Below are 18,280 nucleotides of genomic sequence, written 5' to 3' on the forward strand. Positions count from 1 at the left end.
CATTTTCTTATATTTATGCTCAACTACTCCTATAAGTAATTATTTATTAAAATTATTACATCAATTTAATTTCTACACATCACTTTGGTTTGGGTACTCCTAACATTTGTTAGGCACTAATCTATACACATTCCGATTCTTTAACATTATTTTTTAGAGATATTTATGTATATAAGTATTTTGAATGTAAATTCAATCCAACTCAAAATACTTTGGTTGGTTTTTTTTTGAATTATTTAGGAGAATCCGACTCAACTCAATCAAAATAACTCATTATTCTTTGAGTTGATTTTTGGATTTTATGATTGAATTCTTAAGCCGAACTAAATTCATTGACGCAATATATTTTAAATTTTGATTTATTTTAATTGCAATATAACTTTTTTTTTGTGATTGAGTCTTGTTAAAAAATGTGAAGAAAAGGGGAAAATCCCAAAGAATCTAGGGTGTATTTAATTAAAATTTTGAAGAATTTTAAAACTTTTTTTCTTTATAAAATTGTTTAATTATCAATTTTGATTCTCAAATAATTTTAAATTATTAAATTTGATCTTTAAATATTTAAAAACTTCAATTTGATCCTCAAATGCATAAAATTTTTGGGAATTTCATTTGTAAATAATGATCTTTTTTTCTTTTCTTTCCTTCTTTGTCTTCTTCCCTCTCTCCTTCCCAAGTTCTGCAAGGGCCTTCACGATGAAAGGAAAACCTCCCAACCTGCATCAGGAACATCTGCATTCTTTTTAATCCCAAGACAGCATTCAGTTTTCCTTTATAGCTTTCAAACTTAGCACCATCCATAAATCAAAATAAGCTCAACCATTTTAAGACTAAATCCCAAAATAATAAGATTATTTTATGTTTCCTCCAGCATAAGAACCCGAAAAAACTGTTAGCTGGTGTTGTATTTTTCAACCTACTCTCAAGAAATGTAAGCTAACCGTCACCCACCACCTATTGGATAGTATGCCAGTTTTACTTTGAGGCTTGAGCAAAATACATTGTATTCATTAACACCTCTGTCTTCCTTTCTATTTCAAAAACAAGAGTCTAATACTCAACTCCACTAGCTACTGCCACTACCCGAACGCGCGGTGTCCAATGCATCATGAAAGCCACGGATTCTTAAATGCAGGAGAGAGGGGAAGAAGAGAAAGAAGGAAAGGAAATATATATTTTTTTTACTGTAATTAGTCGTCACTGTTTGCAAATGAGATCTCCAAATTTTTTACCTTAACGTCATCACTGTCAATTTATTGGAAAAGATCAAATTTATTATTTGTAAGAACTTAAGAACCATTGATATTTTTTTCTTTTCATTTCTTTGCACTCTACTTCTACACAGATATCTAATGGTATTTGTGATGTTGTTTTATCTTAAAATTAGTCTAAATTAAATATAGTGTCGGTTTAGTTTGATTTAAATTATTTATGAAATTTAAATCAAATCAAACTTGTAGCTTGGTTTGATTTAGTTTTTATGGTTTAAAAATTCTATTAGTGAATATTAAAAAAAAATTAAAATTAGTTATAATTGGATAAAACTTAAATAATAATTAATTTAATACTCAACGGTATAAGTGATCAATTTAAAGTTTTAACTTAAATAATAATTATTAAACTTAAAAATAAAAATAATATGTAATATTTGATTTCAAGTTCTAAAGACTAATTTAACAAAATAAAATGGTAAGTGTTATCGACAGATAGATCAAGTGTAAGTGTTTCCGCATCAGGGTTTCATGAGAAAGGAGAGAGTTAGATCAAGTGTAAGTGTTGATTCACGTAAGCTTAAAGTTATATTGTCATATATTAAGCTAATGAATGCGATTTGGTTTCCACATCTCAAACCTAAAACCAAAACAAATCATATGGTGTGAGGAAAACCAAAATCAAACCAAATTAATGTCCTTCAATTTTTCCTGCCGTTTGTGGTTTTTTGTCAATTTTTTGTTTTACTCTCGATTTGATTTGGTTCTAAACACCCCTACAAACACAACATAAAATAATATTTTTGGAAATTAAAAGTATTTACCAAACATCTTTTGATAACATTCTCAAAAATATTATTTCCAAAATTCATGAAACATCTAATAGAAAAGGAGTTCAAAATCATGTACAAGATATTTCTGTTTTGTGGTTAAAATTGATTGTTTTAAGATTTGTTTTTAAAATATCTGAAAAAATTAGTTCACCGAACACATTTTTTTAGTTATTTTGTCTTTAGTCAGATCATTATAGATCCTCAACTGAGATTAGGTTATTTATGATTTGCACTTTGGAGTTTTGTTGTGTATCTTAATAAATCAAAGGATCAATAACGACAACCAGAATTAATTTTAAACCAAAATGAAATAAATGAAAACCAATTAAATATGATAAAAAATTTTAAAAGTATAAAAAAATAATTTTGCAACTTTAAAATTAACAGGAACAAGACTTAAGAGCAAGAATTAGAATTTGTTTAAAATGATTTTCTGCTTTTCATTTTTAAAACATGTTCTAAAATTATTCTAAAAATTTGTTTAAGATAAGTTTTTAAAAATAAAATGAATGTAAAACTTGTTCAGAATGAAAAAAGAAAAAAAATCAATTGTTGAAAGCAATTGAGTTTTTTATCCATAATTTTGCGATGATCTTCTTTTTCTTACAAAGGGGAGATGAAATTGTATTTTATTTATTTTCACAATAACATTAAAAAAGGCAAGTATTTATATTGGCAAATACAATTTCTAAAGTAGTCTCTGCTGTAGATTAAAATTTAGAGTAAATTACATTGATTTCATAAAGTATGTCCTTACAAAAATTCTACCATTCATTATACTGACATGTCTCTTAAGCGTAAATGGTTACAACAACCCCTCTTAAGCCTAAAAAGTATTATACTAACCCCCTTAAGAGACTCAAAGTGATGTACAAGGATAAAGGAATATCGAGTAAACCTCAATATAATTTATTCTAAAATTTATTGCAATCAAATAGAAATTATAATTTTTTTTAACTAATAATAAAGAACGTGTTAAAAAAATAAAAAATATGTTACAAACATTTCTCTAATTAAATTTATCGTTACATTTTTTTTCTGGAGGGCAAAACCAGAAGTTAAAACTTGTATGTTACTTCCATTCTATCATTCTGAGATGTGTTTTCATAACAAGAAAGAAATGAACTAGTTACCAACATAGTAGTATGGAATGGTTGAAAAATATTAAATAGTCAATTAGTCATGCTTTTTAACTTTTTAAGAATGTGATAAGGATTCACTTCTCATGGCCATGTCCATGAATATTGAATAACATTTATGGAAAAATATTAAATCTTTAAATGAATTTGATTAAATTTAAAAAATTAGTTATTAGTTTCCAATTGTGACTAGAAGATGCCAACTTATAGTTGAAAAAAAACAGTTAACCCGACACATTTTTAGCTCTTTTTGTTTTTAAGAAATTAAAAATGATTTTTGAAAACGGAAATAAATCATGGCCCCGGCAGAAATTCTACAATGACAATCCTCTACACCAAAATAACTCATAGCATTGGGTATTAGTGTAAAATCTCAATCTGGATATATATGAGTTAGAATAGTTTATTTAATAAAAAAAATGTGTTTAAAATTTTCTTAGAGAAGTGGCATGCTGTAATTGTGGAATTAGTTTCTGATCCTGAGACATATGATACCTGACAAGAGGAAAAAAAAATACTCAACACGAAAATAAAATACATTTTTTTTGCTGACTTCCACAATAAAATACTACTGCCATTAATAGATACAATAAAAAATAACAGTAATAATTAATGTTCATGTCCGTATGCAATGAGAGAGAGAGAGAGTGATGGGGGTAGGTGTGGGATTGAATCTCCGTCACGCACAAGACTCGTTGTCATGTTCCATTTCCTCAAAATCCTTAACCAACCAACCAATATATAAACCCTTTAACCCTTCCCTGTCTTCTCTCAGCTCTTCAAAGAGAAGGAACACCAAGTTTCAGAGTACAGAGAAAGCAGAGCCCCAATCAGCAAATTCAAGCAGTACTAGAACCAATAGGCAACTAAAATCCCCTTTCCAACCCTAATTTATCTTCTTAATTAATTTCATTTAAGTCCTTTAATATGCAGACCCTCAATCAACCGTGCCCCAACCCTCTCAACTATCTAACCCGAGCGCGACACTCGGCTATTCGGTTCGCGCCGACCCGATTCACCGTCAAATGCGGCTACGGCTTTGAATCCGCGAGTTTCTCGCAGGGAGTCGGCGCGAGCCGAGCCGATTGGCAAAGCTCGTGCGCCATCTTAGCCAGTAAAGTCGTGTCGCAGAGGGAAGATTCTCCCGCCCACGGCGGCGACAACAACAACAACGTCGGCGCCGTGAACGGCCACAACGCCGCCGTAACGAATATAAATCTCGTACCTGTCAAAGCCGATGATGAAAACATCAAGCCGATTCCGCCGAAGCCGCTCACGATCTCCGACCTGTTGCCGGCGCCGATGCACGGCTCGCAGCTGCGCGTGGCGTACCAAGGCGTTCCCGGCGCGTACTCCGAAGCCGCGGCGGGGAAAGCGTATCCGAACGGAGAGGCGATTCCGTGTGACCAGTTCGAGGTGGCGTTTCAAGCGGTGGAGCTCTGGATCGCGGATCGGGCGGTTTTACCGGTCGAAAACTCCTTCGGCGGCTCGATCCACCGCAATTACGACCTCCTCCTCCGCCACCGCCTCCACATCGTCGGCGAGGTCCAGCTCCCAGTGCACCACTGCCTCCTCGCTCTCCCCGGCGTCCGCAAGGAGTTCCTCGAGCGCGTGATCTCACATCCGCAGGCCTTAGCGCAGTGCGAGCACTCACTTACAAAACTCGGCCTCACCGTGGCGCGTGAGGCCGTCGACGATACCGCCGGCGCTGCCGAGTTCGTCGCCAAGAACGACCTCCGCTCCACGGCGGCGATCGCGAGCGCGCGCGCGGCGGAGCTCTACGGCCTCCAGATCCTGGCCGACGGAATCCAGGATGATCCGAATAACGTGACGCGGTTCGTGATGCTGGCGCGCGAACCGATCATTCCGCGCACGGATCGGCCGTTCAAGACGAGCATCGTGTTCGCGCACGATAAAGGAACCTCAGTGCTCTTCAAAGTGCTTTCCGCGTTTGCGTTCAGAAACATAAGCTTAACAAAGATCGAGTCCAGGCCTCACCGTAGCCGTCCGATTCGCGTGGTTGATGATGAGAGTGAAGGAACCGCGAAGCACTTTGAGTATCTGTTTTACATTGATTTCGAAGCTTCTATGGCTGAGGTTAGGGCACAGAACGCACTCGCTGAGGTTCAAGAATTCACTTCCTTCTTGCGAGTCTTGGGGAGTTACCCTATCGATATGTCACCCTGGACTCCCTCTTGTCCGCGCCAAAATTAACATATTGCCAACAACTTCTTCTACATTCCCTTCCATTTCTAACAAAAATTACATAATAATATATCAAAATCAAACCTTATTTTTAGTTCGTTAAGATTTATATTTTTTAAATAAAAAAAATTAATGCGTTGATTGCAGATTTGGGTCAAAAAATTTTGTATTGCAAAAATGTGCTTATGTGTTTGGACTTTGCTGTTCGCCATGTTGAGGGTGACGAATATTTTATGTTTGAAATTTTTGCACGTGTAAAACGAAAGGGGATAGAATATTCCGCTTGGCATCTCACTAGGTATTTTCATATTCAGTACTCTTCTAGTTTACTACTTTACTCACTTTTTATTTTAATTTTTATGAAGACTATAAAGTATCATATTTTTTATTTTGAATATTTTATATTAGAAATAGTAGAAATATTTTTACTAGACAATAGTTATTAAAAATGATATTTTGTGATTATTGAAATATTTTTTCTTTTGAATAACTAATATTATGTACTGGAAAATAATTCATTCCGAGTAGAAAACAAATTATCATTTCTTATGTCTTTAAACCAAAACTTCACAACGGAAATCTAATTAATTCAAAGGATGGAAGCTAATATCAACATGTGTTCATCAATCTGCTGTCCACATACTAGTATATCCATAGACAAAACAACGACTTTGATGCTACTTCTGAAACTGATCGAGGAACTAATTAAATTAATGTTAACGGTTTTGAAGAATTAAATAATATAAATTGTAATGTATAAAGGCTAATAAACTTCACCATCAAAAATCAAATGTTGAAATTGATGTGTCATATTAATACTAATGTGGAGCTTCTGTGTTATGCTTATGTATTAAATAAAGTGAAAAATAAAAAATATTTTAATAAAAATTGAATTCATCACTCTTTTATTTATACACACAATAAACTACTAACACATTTGGTTTATTTGGTTAACTAAGTTAAAATTATTTTCTGTGTATCATTAGTTAAGAATTATTAATTATTTTTTTCAAATTATCAAAATTTAAAAATATTTAAATATATAAATTTTTTATTTATTTTATTTTTTATGTTTTTATTTTGAATGCTTTACATATTTTTAATTAAATTAATATGTAAATTATTTATATAATTGTTTTTGTAAATTGATTTTAATATACAGATTATTTTTACTCTAATTATTTACATAAAATTAAAAATATTTATATATTAAATATTTATAAATTTATAAATTTTGATAATTTTAAAAAAAATTAATAACTATTGACCAATGATACATAGAAAATAATGCTAATATAATTAATTAAACAAATTAGTATTTTATTGTCTTGTCTATGAATAATTTTATGTAAATAATTAGAGTAAAAATAATCCATATATTAAAATCAATTTACAAAAAAAATTATGTAAATAATTTAAATATTAATTTATGAAATTTAATTATAAATTGGTAAAATAAAAATAAAAAATATGTAAAAAAAATATTCAAAATAAAAACATATAAAATTATATAAAATAAAATTAAAATTTATAAATTAAATATTTTTTAATGTATAAATTTTGATAATTTGAAAAATAAATTAATAACTCTAGACTAAGACTAATGATACATAGAAAATAATTTATTGTCTTGTTTATGAATAAAGGGTTTATGATATCAGGGCTCCAAGTTATTACATGTTGTTTTCTTTATAATTTGTACTGATATTCAACATTTTGATTAATTATTTAATTAAAATATATCAATTAAGAGTGTAAATATTTTCTATACAGTCAACTAATTATTAATTTTTATGTTATTGAAAATCATAAACTTTTATAATAATTACTTTAAGTATTATATAATAAATAATTAACCCGGCCGCTTAAAAAAAATTATGAAGACAAAAAACTTTCAGACAAGTAATAAAAATGTAGAGTAATCAGCATCCAAAAGTTTTAACATCTAGACACTACTAAAAATGATAGCTTTTACAAACACATTACTGCAGCTATATATAATCGTCCTTCTTTTAAAACTGTCAAGTTTTGTTCTCCATAAATTAAACTTCCGTAATCTACATTTATATACAACAGTTTTAGATCATATGTTACGATGGTTCAAACCGTCATAAGTTGTGTATAGATTGAATGGTAGATGATTTGGCCAGAGTTTTTTTTAAGGAAGCCATCAACAAATGCTATAAATATAATAATATAATAAATCAATAATCGAAGATGAGTAAGAAGGAAATTAATGTAAGAGAGAAGATAGTCATATATATACAGTACTAATTTCTTGGGCGACAGGTTTTGAGAATGAGGGTTTGGTGAGGAAGAGAGAGCATGGTGATGAAAGGGGTGTTCTTGTAGTGGCAGGTGAGGATGTGCTTTGTTATTATTATGTTCATTAATTGTTAATTAATTATATGATTTGTGGTTGATAGTCACTGATGCTTCCATTATCTCTAGCTAGCTTACGAATCAAGTAAATCTCCACTGCACGCCCTCCTTACTTGTTCCTTTCCCATTTAGTTTTTTTTTTCTCTTTTCATTATAGTAGTACTGAAGCATATAGTTTTTGAAGGGAGAGATGATTTTTGCATTATTGTGTTCAACCATTAGTGGAATACATTGCTGAAAATGAGTTGAAATATTCAAATGAACTGCTTATATATGTTCAACTTGCATAAATTTTTTAATTTAAGTGATTTGAGTCAGGCTGAATATGAATTTGTTTTTAGCTCTATGACATCAACTAACTTAAATTTCAGGGTTTTTTTGAGTTGTTTATTGATCAGCGTCAACTTAGTTTTTTGGTTAAATGATTCCAGTCATATACTAATGGTAATTAGGGACGGCTCAAGAACTTAGAAACCTAAAGCAAATTTAAGAATGAGACATTTTATTTACTCATAAAATAATTTATTAAAATTATCATTATTTTATTTAAAATTGATTTTTCAAACTTTTTGTGATGTAAAATTATCGATTAAATTATCCTAATTAATTTCATTTAACATTTTTTTTTCAATAGACAATAATGTCAATTCGTTCAATTTTTGTTGAGACATTGTTGATCTTAAGTAAATTTTTATTATTTTTAGCTTTGAAAAACTCTTTTCAGTTATTGAAGCAACTGATATTGATATCGTTAACATTATTCTATAAGCTATATACATATTTGGAAAAGAATTTATTTATTTTATATAATTAAGAATGTCAATTGGTTTATCATTTTCCAATCTTATAATTTCCTTAAGATATTTAATTCTAAAAATAAATCTAATCCATCAACATCCAACAAATTATCATGTTTCAAAGATTTTTCAAGGTTTAGACATTTCTAAAGTGTACAATCTAGTAACTTTAATTTTTTAACACTAAATAAAAAATAAAAAATATTTTCATATATTTTAAATTGTTCAAATCTACTTTGAAGTGTGGTAATTGTTTTACTTACGATGTACAAAAAGCAATCAATTCTAAATGATTCTTGAAGAGATTTTACAATTTCATCCTCAACATTTTCATCAAATTGTTTCTTTTTATGACTAATACTTTTTCATGAAACTTAGGCTCTATATTCATTCCAAAAACAATTTCCTTGGTAGAAATCAATGCATTTTCAAATCCATTTTCCCTATACTTTTTAAAAAAAATGAAAGAAGACCTTTTAATTGTTCAATAGCTTCATCAATGCACATATCTTTTGATTGTAAATTTTTACTAAGTTAACTGCAAATAAAATGTCATACCAAATAGTCATGCCTAACAAAAATTTAATGTTTTCAAGCTCATAATTTGCTAAACAATTAGCTTCACTTTTTATTTTAGGATCACCACTAGCTTTAATTCAAATAAAGCATCTCTTATTTGTAAAGTTTGAAATCTTACAGCTTTCACACTTTCAATACGGCTTTCCCAACTTGTTTGTGACAATGATTTAAGAGTTAAGCTATGTATATGATTTTGTAAAATTTTCCACCTTTTTGTAAAAGAAGAAAATAAAGTGTATACACATTGTAACACACCAAAGAAAGATGTAGCTTTAGGACAAGAGTTAGCCATATCACAAAGTACTAAATTTAAACTATGACAACCATAAAAAGTATAAAATGATCTAGGATTAATATCAAGGAATCTTTTCTGCACACCGTAATGTTTTCCTTTCATATTAGATCCATTATCATATCCTTGTCCCTTAAGGTCATTAATATCAAGTCCAACAATTTTTAATTCATCTACAATAGCATCAAAAGGATATTTTCCAATTGTATCATCTACTTTTAAAAATTCTAAAAAAGACTCATTAACTTGTATTTGAGTTGATGAAATATCCACATACCTTAATACAAAAAACATTCACTCTTTGATGACTTATATATGGAGTACAGTCAAGTATGATTGCATAATATTTCGCATCCTTAATTTTTTTTATAATTTTTATTTTGATTTCATCTGCTAACAGATTTATCAACTCATTTTGTATATTATGCTCAAGGTAATGGTTGTGAATTTCATCGTCTTTAATTTGACGAATATGTTCTTGCATGATTGGATCAAATTATACTATCATTTCAATTAGACTTAAAAAATTTCCATTAGCTTCTTGGTAGATCTTTTCACTTTTTTCCACGGAAGGCTAAGTTATTTTTACAAAGGGTTTTAACAGCTACAATAATTCTTAACAACACATTTCTCCAATGTTCTCTATCTCTATTTATTTGTTTTTGAACATGTTTGTCTATTGTTTTATTTTTTACCAATCTCATTTCCAAATCAATCCATGCATTCATGTTAATAATATGTTCATTGGTTATTTCATTACTCTTCAACTTAGCACTAAGATTTCTCCAATCTTTACTACCTTCGTTAACTAGTTTACTTGTACAAGAAACAACATTAAATAATTTGCAACAAAAACAAAAGACTCTATCCAAATCTCTAGAATAAATTAGCCAATTTCTTTCATGTTTCTTTCCATAAAGCAATTTTTGAATGTAATTTGATGAAGAAAAGTGCCTAGAATATTTATCCTTTGGGAAATCCATATCAATAACTTTAATAGGGTCATTTTCTACTAATAGATCTCTCAAAGTCTTATCAATATTCTTCTATTGGCTTAGATCATATATATTTTCAAAAGTAGAATCATCTAGTCTCCCAATCTCATCCTCGTTATCATGAGAGTTTGAGAATCAGAATTATAATTATCCTCATCACTAACTACTTCTCTATTGTTGCTTTCACCTATATCTAAATTGTTATCTTGTTCGCTCAAAGAGCACCCACCTGTATTTTCTAATTCATTTTTCTCATCTATTTTTATAAATTTATCCATAACTCCTTTTTGCGATGCAATTAAAGCCTCGACTCTTCTATTTTTCTGTAGTTTTGAATAGCCTAATTCATATTTTCTAGTTGACATACTTATTATATATATTTTTGTATGAAATTAAAAATTATAATATATAAAACACTACAAAGATGAGTATATAAAATAAGAATGAGCTAAAACAATAAAACTTGATTCTAGTTGTCTAGAAAATGAACTTGATCTCTTGAAGTCTTAAGTCTCTTTCTCTTCTTTGGTAAGTGCTTAAACTTAATTTCCAAATTTTAACCTTTTTGTTAAATCTGCATAAATTATTTTGAGATTAATCATTATTCATTAATAAAACAATAAAAAATAAACTTATTTTGAATCAATCTCACAATTCATCAGGATTTTGGGTAGAAGCTTAATAATATATCATATATATATAACTTATCATTTGTCAATATAATAATAAGACTATTACTGTGTGTCTAAGATTTTAGATTATTAAACTAACAGTTTTCAATAGAAAAGGTAATTATAAGTTGATAAAGGAATATGTAAGTATGTAATAATTATCAACAAAAGAAAATTTGAGTAAATAAGAGTACAATAAATTCTATTTTTGGCTTTTACCTGATATTGACACACTTAAAAGGAAGAAATGTCAATTGTTTCTTCTATCCTCCAAATAGAGACACATGCACACAAGAGATGAGAATAAACAAATAGGTATTGAAGAGCTATTGGCTAATGTGTCAAAGTGAAACAATAATCAAGTAAACTGAAGAAGCAGGAGAGAAGACGATAGAGAAGTATGAGAGATAGTGAGAAAAGAAGACAAAATTAGAATTGAATAGGAAGAGAATAGAAATAAAATAAATTTTTTTAGATTTCTTTAGCTATTAACTATTAAATATCTTTTTTTCTAAACAAAACTATGATATTGGTGAAGAATTATTGCTCATTAATTGTTACTTACGGTACCAATAAAAAAATTAACAGTTAATTATAATATTTTAATTAAAATTTATTTTCAAATATAATTTTACAATAATATTTTTTAGGTATATTAGTGTTAAAAAAAAATTTGAGACCTTTTTTTTTTGCCTAAAACTCTTGTTTGGACTGCTTGAGCCTTAAACCGATCCTGAAGGTAATAATACTGATTTATGAAAGAAATGAATTTAATGGATGACATTATAGAAAAGTGTAAAATATGTCATAAAAATAACTTAGTTGGTATAAGTTGAATTTGTCGGAGAGGAATTGAGTTTGATTTTCATATAATATTTTTTTAGAGATGAGCAAAGAATTTTAAATATGGTTAAATTTTAAATTAAAGATTTATGTAGCATATTGTGTTTGAAAATGTGTTAAAATCATGTTAACGAAGAAAATCAGATTTTTTAATGCAAAATTTATACATCAACGGAGGACTTACTTTTGCATTGCGTCAAAATGAATGCAAACACAAACACGTGTAGTTTGTTCAACAAATAGAAGTTGACAAGAATATCTAAGATGCCACTAAAAAGCTAAAAACCTTAATTATAGTGGTTAAAAAATATTTTATGAAATATTATTAATAGGAATTAGAGAAACTCATGTGATAGTGTGAATTCTTGCATTATAGATGCCCTTATAAATGATACATGTGGATTGTATATATATATAAAAAAAAAACAAATTACACTAACCACTCCTAAAAGTTTAGTGAAATTACATTAGTTCTCCCCATTTTTTCTATTTTTATACTAACCTGCTTAATTATTTGAAAGATGTACACCAACACTCCCTTATAAGTTATATTAACCCCCTTGACTGTTTGAATATAATGTCGTGCTCCCTTGTAAGGGAGATTGCTATAAATATTAAAGAATAAGGAGAGTTTGTAAAAATTCATAAAACCTCAAGATTAACTATTGCAATTTACTAAAAAAAAGATTTAATTATATTTTTAATCTCTTAAATTAACATCTATTTTGTTAATATTGCAAATAAAAATTTATATTTTTTTAGTCTCAGTTTTAAAAACTAATATTTTTTGTCCAACTAAAATTTGGGTGACTAAAAATACAAAATTTTATTTGAAAAGAGAAACTAAAAAAGTATTTTTTGAATTGAAGAGATTAAAAAAGATATTTTTATTTGAGAGATTAAAAAAATCAAATCCCTAATTATAGTTGAAGGACTGAAAAGAGAAAAAAAAAACCAACATGTTGAAAAGGTTTATCTTGATCTGATATTGCAAAATGGTCCATGGTCAACTTCTTTGCTTTGCCAGGCCACCATCACCTCCCTGATATTGCAAATAATTCTAAATGGATGAAAAGCTGTGGTAGTAAATTCAGAGAAATTTGAGTTGCACTTTACAAGAAAGACCATATAGAAATTTACACAACATTGATAGCAACCTACAAATAAAACAATCACAAGGACAAAATTACAATTCCTCCATTGCAAAACAGGTTGAGAGATGATGGCATGGGGAGGAGGAGAGAATCTAAAACACCCAGCCACCATCTAAAACCGCGCGTTCCTTGATTCCCAGTGAAAATCCCGAAAACAGCCCTAGAATGTTCCTGTTCCAGAAGGCTTCCGCTTCTCATGTCCAGCTTCTGATTGGGTCAAAGAAGTACTTTCAGTTCCATCTTCCCCGTGACGCAGTTAACATTGCCGAGGCCTCAGACGCAACCATAGCCAAACTAGTCCTGGAATCAGACCCACGCACCCTCTCCGAAGCCCTAACCAAGCCCAGAATCCACTGGACCCCAGAGCTAGTAAACAAAACCCTTAAGCGCCTCTGGAACCACGGGCCCAAGGCCCTCCTATTCTTCAAACACCTCGACCGCCACCTCCCTTCCTACACCCACTCCCCCTCCTCCTTCGACCACGCCGTCGACATCGCGGCCCGCATGCGCGACTTCAACTCCGCCTGGGCCCTCGTGGGCCGCATGCGCTCCCTCCGCCTCGGCCCGTCTCCCAAAACCCTCGCTATCCTCGCCGAGCGCTACGCCTCCATCGGCAAGCCCCACCGCGCCGTCCGCACCTTCCTCTCCATGCACGAGCACGGCCTCCACCAAGATCTCCACTCCTTCAACACCCTCCTTGACATCCTCTGCAAATCGAACCGCGTCGAAACCGCTCACGACCTCCTCAGAACTCTCAAATCTAGGTTCAGACCCGACACCGTTAGTTACAACATTCTCGCGAACGGTTATTGCTTGAAAAAACGCACGCCGATGGCGCTGCGGGTTTTGAAGGAGATGGTACAGCGTGGGATTGAGCCTACGATGGTCACGTATAACACCATGCTGAAGGGGTATTTTAGGAGTAATCAGATTAAGGAGGCTTGGGAGTTTTACTTGGAGATGAAGAAGAGGAAGTGTGAGATTGATGTTGTGTCTTACACCACTGTGATTCACGGGTTTGGAGAGGCGGGTGAGGTTAAGAAAGCAAAAAGGGTTTTTGATGAGATGGTGAAGGAGGGTGTGGCTCCTAATGTTGCTACTTACAATGCTTTGATTCAGGTTTTTTGTAAGAAGGATAGTGTGCAGAACGCAGTGGCGGTTTTTGAGGAGATGGTGAGGGAGGGGGTGTGTTCGCCGAATGTGGTTACTTTCAATGTTGTTATACGAGGTTTGTGTCATGTTGGGGACATGGAGAGGGCGTTGGGGTTTATGGAGAGGATGGGGGAGCATGGTTTGAGGGCTAGTGTTCAGACTTATAATGTTGTGATTCGGTATTTTTGTGATGCTGGGGAGATTGAGAAGGGTTTGGAGGTGTTTGGGAAGATGGGGGATGGGTTGTGTTTGCCGAATTTGGATACTTATAATGTTCTGATTAGTGCGATGTTTGTGAGGAAGAAATCGGAGGATTTGGTGGTGGCTGGGAAGTTGTTGATGGAGATGGTTGAGAGAGGCTTCTTGCCACGCAAGTTTACTTTTAATAGGGTGCTAAATGGACTTGTTATTACTGGCAATCAGGATTTTGCAAAGGATATACTCAGAATGCAGAGCAGGTGTGGCCGTGTTGTTCGGCGTTTGAAATTGTGACATGTTTTATTGTTGGCTTGGGTGAGTTGTTCTTTTTTAGCTTTTATTTTCTATTAGAAGAGGTTTCAATCTGTTTTTTTTTTTTTTTTTTCTTGAGATCATATTGGTGGCTGCTCACTTGTGTCATATGTGGCAATGTTAGATACTTGAAGTTGAAGAAAGACAATCTACATGGTTCTGAACAATTGAAAGTATATTGTCTGTTCTGTTCCATTGGAGAGCATGTCCCCATTCTGTAATTTTGACAAAGTTTCTGCATTCTAGGGAACTCTCTGGTGATGAACCCACCATTGCTGAAAATCAGGTTCATTTCAACGTTCCATTTTGATTTCCTTTTTTCTGTTTGTGTGTTGAACAAAATATTATTTTAAGTGTTGATTTTGATGTGTTTTGGCGCTGAAACTACATGTTTATTTTGAGTAACATTCATTCTAAGCTTGGTTTATTTCAAGTTTCAATGTGATATGTTGCTGGAACACAGATTTTCTCTATAAGCATTTTCTCCCCGTGTTATGCCTGGATGTATTTACATGATAAAAGGGCAATGGACTCTGCTATTTTTTCACGTAGAATATTGCTTAGATTCATTTTAAGAAAACCAATATGTGAAAGCCTAGACAATGTCCCAATTTGAACTTAGACATTCTGTTTTTCTAAGGGTATACTTAATAAATAACTTGTAACACTCCCATGAAATATATGCCAGAGATGCCATATCTTGATGGAATTTGGAGAGAGCTAAAGATGCTAAGCTAATGATGGCCATCATGCATCGTGGAATGCATTGGTTACAAATATTAACTTTCAGTTATGCTTAAACTTAGAAGTTGTTTTTGGTTAATCACTTTAGTTAGCTGTCTTAAATTTAATCTTTTTCACGTGAAAACAGGTTTTTGAAAGAGCATATGATAGTTCTTAGAAGAACAAAATGAAATGCAAAAAAGATAAATTATCAGGATGGTGCATTTAGAGGGCTATCTGGCTAAGCTGCTTCTTTAGCAGATTATATACGTATTGCTTCAACTGAATTTTACATGCTTTTCAATATAAAACATGATAATGAAGGCCAACATTCGCCATTATTCATATAAAATCAATATCTTACTAGTTACCCAAGTTTAACTACGTTTAGCCAACTGTGAATGCTAAGCTAGTCTCAACAATTTGATCATGTTTCAGGCCAGAACACTGAAACCTATTTGCCTGCTACAGCTTTGCCACATTGGGGCAATACTACATGATTGGATTCTCCCTGCTTGTACAATTCAAGGGTCTATAAGATTCAACAGATGACGCATGTTACCGTTCCTTACTTCCTTCAAGCATACTTGGAATTCAGTCATTGCTTTTCATAGATCATAAGAGTTCTGCAGACGAGCCAATGACATCCTCCTGCTTAGTTTTCACCCCCTTATATAAGGATACAGGTGGGTTCTTTAATGCAATAGATATTACTTTCACATTCCTCTGGCAGTGCTTAATTTTAACTTGAATTGAGTCTGCTTGATCAATCAAGTATTATGTAATTGCAGGGATGATGGAGCACGAAACACAATAATCCATGAATCATCTTCCTTGCCTCCGAATAGATACGGTATTTTTCTTTCCCTTCAAAAACTGTCATTTTGCACAAATTCTTGTTTCTGGCAGCAGGTTTCTAGCTTTGTGCATCTATTACCTTTCCTGCTGCTGTTAAGAGTTTGCTGCTTGGTCTCCCATTTTGATAAGATTGGACAAAAAACTTGAGTTGTGGACAGCTTTTTGCCTGTAAATGTCTGAATTCTTTTAAAACCGGCAAAATTGATACGTGTAATTTAAGATATCATTTTTGTGCTTAGTTATAGGATCTTATTTGACCATTTGGATTATAGTAGCTATATTAAAATGTTCCATCATCAAACAATAATTACAGTTCTGAATCGCAACAGCTTATCTCCTGTTGGGTGAATTCAATTAAGTATTTGACCTATATGATACCGACTAGCTCCATTGGCCTATATTCTTGGATTCAACTAAGTATTGGGTCTATCGGCCACTGAGAATGTTGTTCTGCAGTATAAGCCACACAAAAGTTTAAAATAAGTTAGTCAATGGAGCTTCTTTTTCTACATTTTCTTTACTATAAATAAGTTCCTTGTTTTTTTTAAGAGCTTTTATCAAAAAGTGTTTTGACCAAGCTTCTCCTAAAAAAGAGAAGAAAAGCTAAAAAAAAAAAAAAAAGCTGGAAAAGCTTTCCTTACCCTGAACTGCATTATTATCATTTAATGATAAAATGTCGTGCATAACAAACTCAATTTCTAAAATTCAAAAAGAAAAATATAGTGGAAACAAACAGTTTTGTCCAAATAAAGAGAGATTAATGACTGCTAGATTTAGTATTTAATTTGACGGGAAAAAATGAAAAATTCATAATTAGATTGAAATTGTTGGTTTTTAAAATAGGGGGACCGAATTAGCATCAAAAGGAAGATCAAAATTGTAATTTAATCTAAAAGTTCTTAATAAATAAAACACAGTAAAACTGTTTTTGTTCGATAATGTAAGAAAACTATTTTATGAATAAAACATTATAAAACAATTTTTTTTGTCAATAACGTAATAAATCTTAAATGCATTGCTTTTGTACTGGATGAAAACAATTGATTTAAAGTATTTGGAGCATAAAGAGGAGGAGAATGTTGAACATGCCAATTAGGTAACGTTTTAGTAATAACTCTCAAAAAGTATTATGATCATAGTATAAACAAATAGTTTTGTTCAAGTAGAAAGAGATCTAAAATATTTGGGATAATAAGATTATGTTGGGAAAAATTAGTTGAAAGGTTATTTGAAAGCTTAAAACTAGAAATTGAAAATTTAACTTATTAAACTATAAGTGTTCAGTTGTCGCGGTGATTTTTGGATATCAAGCTATTGATTAGCATTGACTCGCATTTTTTAAGATCACCACCGATCTTTTATTTTTCCGAAGAAAAGGGAGAAAGCTCGAAAAAACCCTATTTTTTAAGAGATCAAAGGTCCGGGGGTTGGTTACGCAAAGGGAAGGTACTAGCACCCTAAACGTCTATAGTACTCTATAGGAACCTCTTGCTTATTTTATCTTTATGCTAAATTAATTATTTGTTTGAAAATAAATGCTCAAGTGTGGAAAGATTAAAGAGATGGGTTAAAAAGAAAGGAGAAGGAAAAAGTTTTTGTTTATTTTTTTTATTGATTTGGAAAGACAAAGTCTTTTGCCTACATACCCGAATGGGATCAAAATCATGTAGTTCGGGGTAGAAAGTCAAGTGATTGGTTTTGATTGATTTTAAAGTTCGAAAAAAGAAGAGTTTAGGCAAGGTAAGAGACCGAGAAGGCATAGAAGAAATAAAAGAAGTGAGTTCGATTGATTTTAAATTTGAAAAAATGTTTTGATTGATTAAAGATTGATTAAAGATTTGATTAAGAAAGAAAGAATAAAGATTGATCCCCCTTTTTTTGAAATTTTGATTATGGAAAGTTTTTGGGTTTTTTTTTAATTTTTTTTAATTTTTTT

The 18,280-nt window shown here is 31.5% G+C and overlaps 2 protein-coding genes across 3 annotated transcripts; both read left to right on the top strand.

Annotated features, from left to right (window-relative positions):
- The first annotated feature begins 2,734 nt into the window (after positions 1-2,734).
- LOC100800074 (arogenate dehydratase/prephenate dehydratase 6, chloroplastic) lies at positions 2,735-5,773 on the top strand. The gene has a single exon (XM_003538094.5). It carries the CDS (start codon positions 4,111-4,113, stop codon positions 5,395-5,397), a length of 1,287 nt encoding a protein of 428 aa, XP_003538142.1. The 5' UTR covers positions 2,735-4,110; the 3' UTR covers positions 5,398-5,773.
- A 7,247-nt stretch (positions 5,774-13,020) lies between these two features.
- LOC100306721 (pentatricopeptide repeat-containing protein At1g74900, mitochondrial) lies at positions 13,021-16,582 on the top strand. 2 transcript variants are annotated; one of them, XM_006591029.4, is made up of 4 exons: positions 13,021-14,766; positions 14,888-15,049; positions 15,925-16,172; positions 16,278-16,582. In XM_006591029.4, exon 1 carries the CDS (start codon positions 13,267-13,269, stop codon positions 14,743-14,745), a length of 1,479 nt encoding a protein of 492 aa, XP_006591092.1. In that variant the 5' UTR covers positions 13,021-13,266; the 3' UTR covers positions 14,746-14,766; positions 14,888-15,049; positions 15,925-16,172; positions 16,278-16,582. The 2 variants fall into 2 exon arrangements, with proteins under 2 accessions (XP_006591092.1, XP_006591093.1); XM_006591030.4 differs by having other exon boundaries at positions 15,958-16,172.
- The last annotated feature ends 1,698 nt before the right edge of the window (positions 16,583-18,280 follow it).

Source organism: Glycine max, chromosome 11 (genome assembly GCF_000004515.6).
Source record: "Glycine max cultivar Williams 82 chromosome 11, Glycine_max_v4.0, whole genome shotgun sequence".
In the NCBI taxonomy this organism is placed as follows: Eukaryota; Viridiplantae; Streptophyta; class Magnoliopsida; order Fabales; family Fabaceae; genus Glycine; species Glycine max.

What these genes read in the sequence shown, in the direction of transcription:
- LOC100800074 (XM_003538094.5), top strand. Translation starts at nt 4,111, where the DNA reads ATGCAGACCCTCAATCAACCGTGCCCCAACCCTCTCAACTATCTAACC.
- LOC100306721 (XM_006591029.4), top strand. Translation starts at nt 13,267, where the DNA reads ATGTTCCTGTTCCAGAAGGCTTCCGCTTCTCATGTCCAGCTTCTGATT.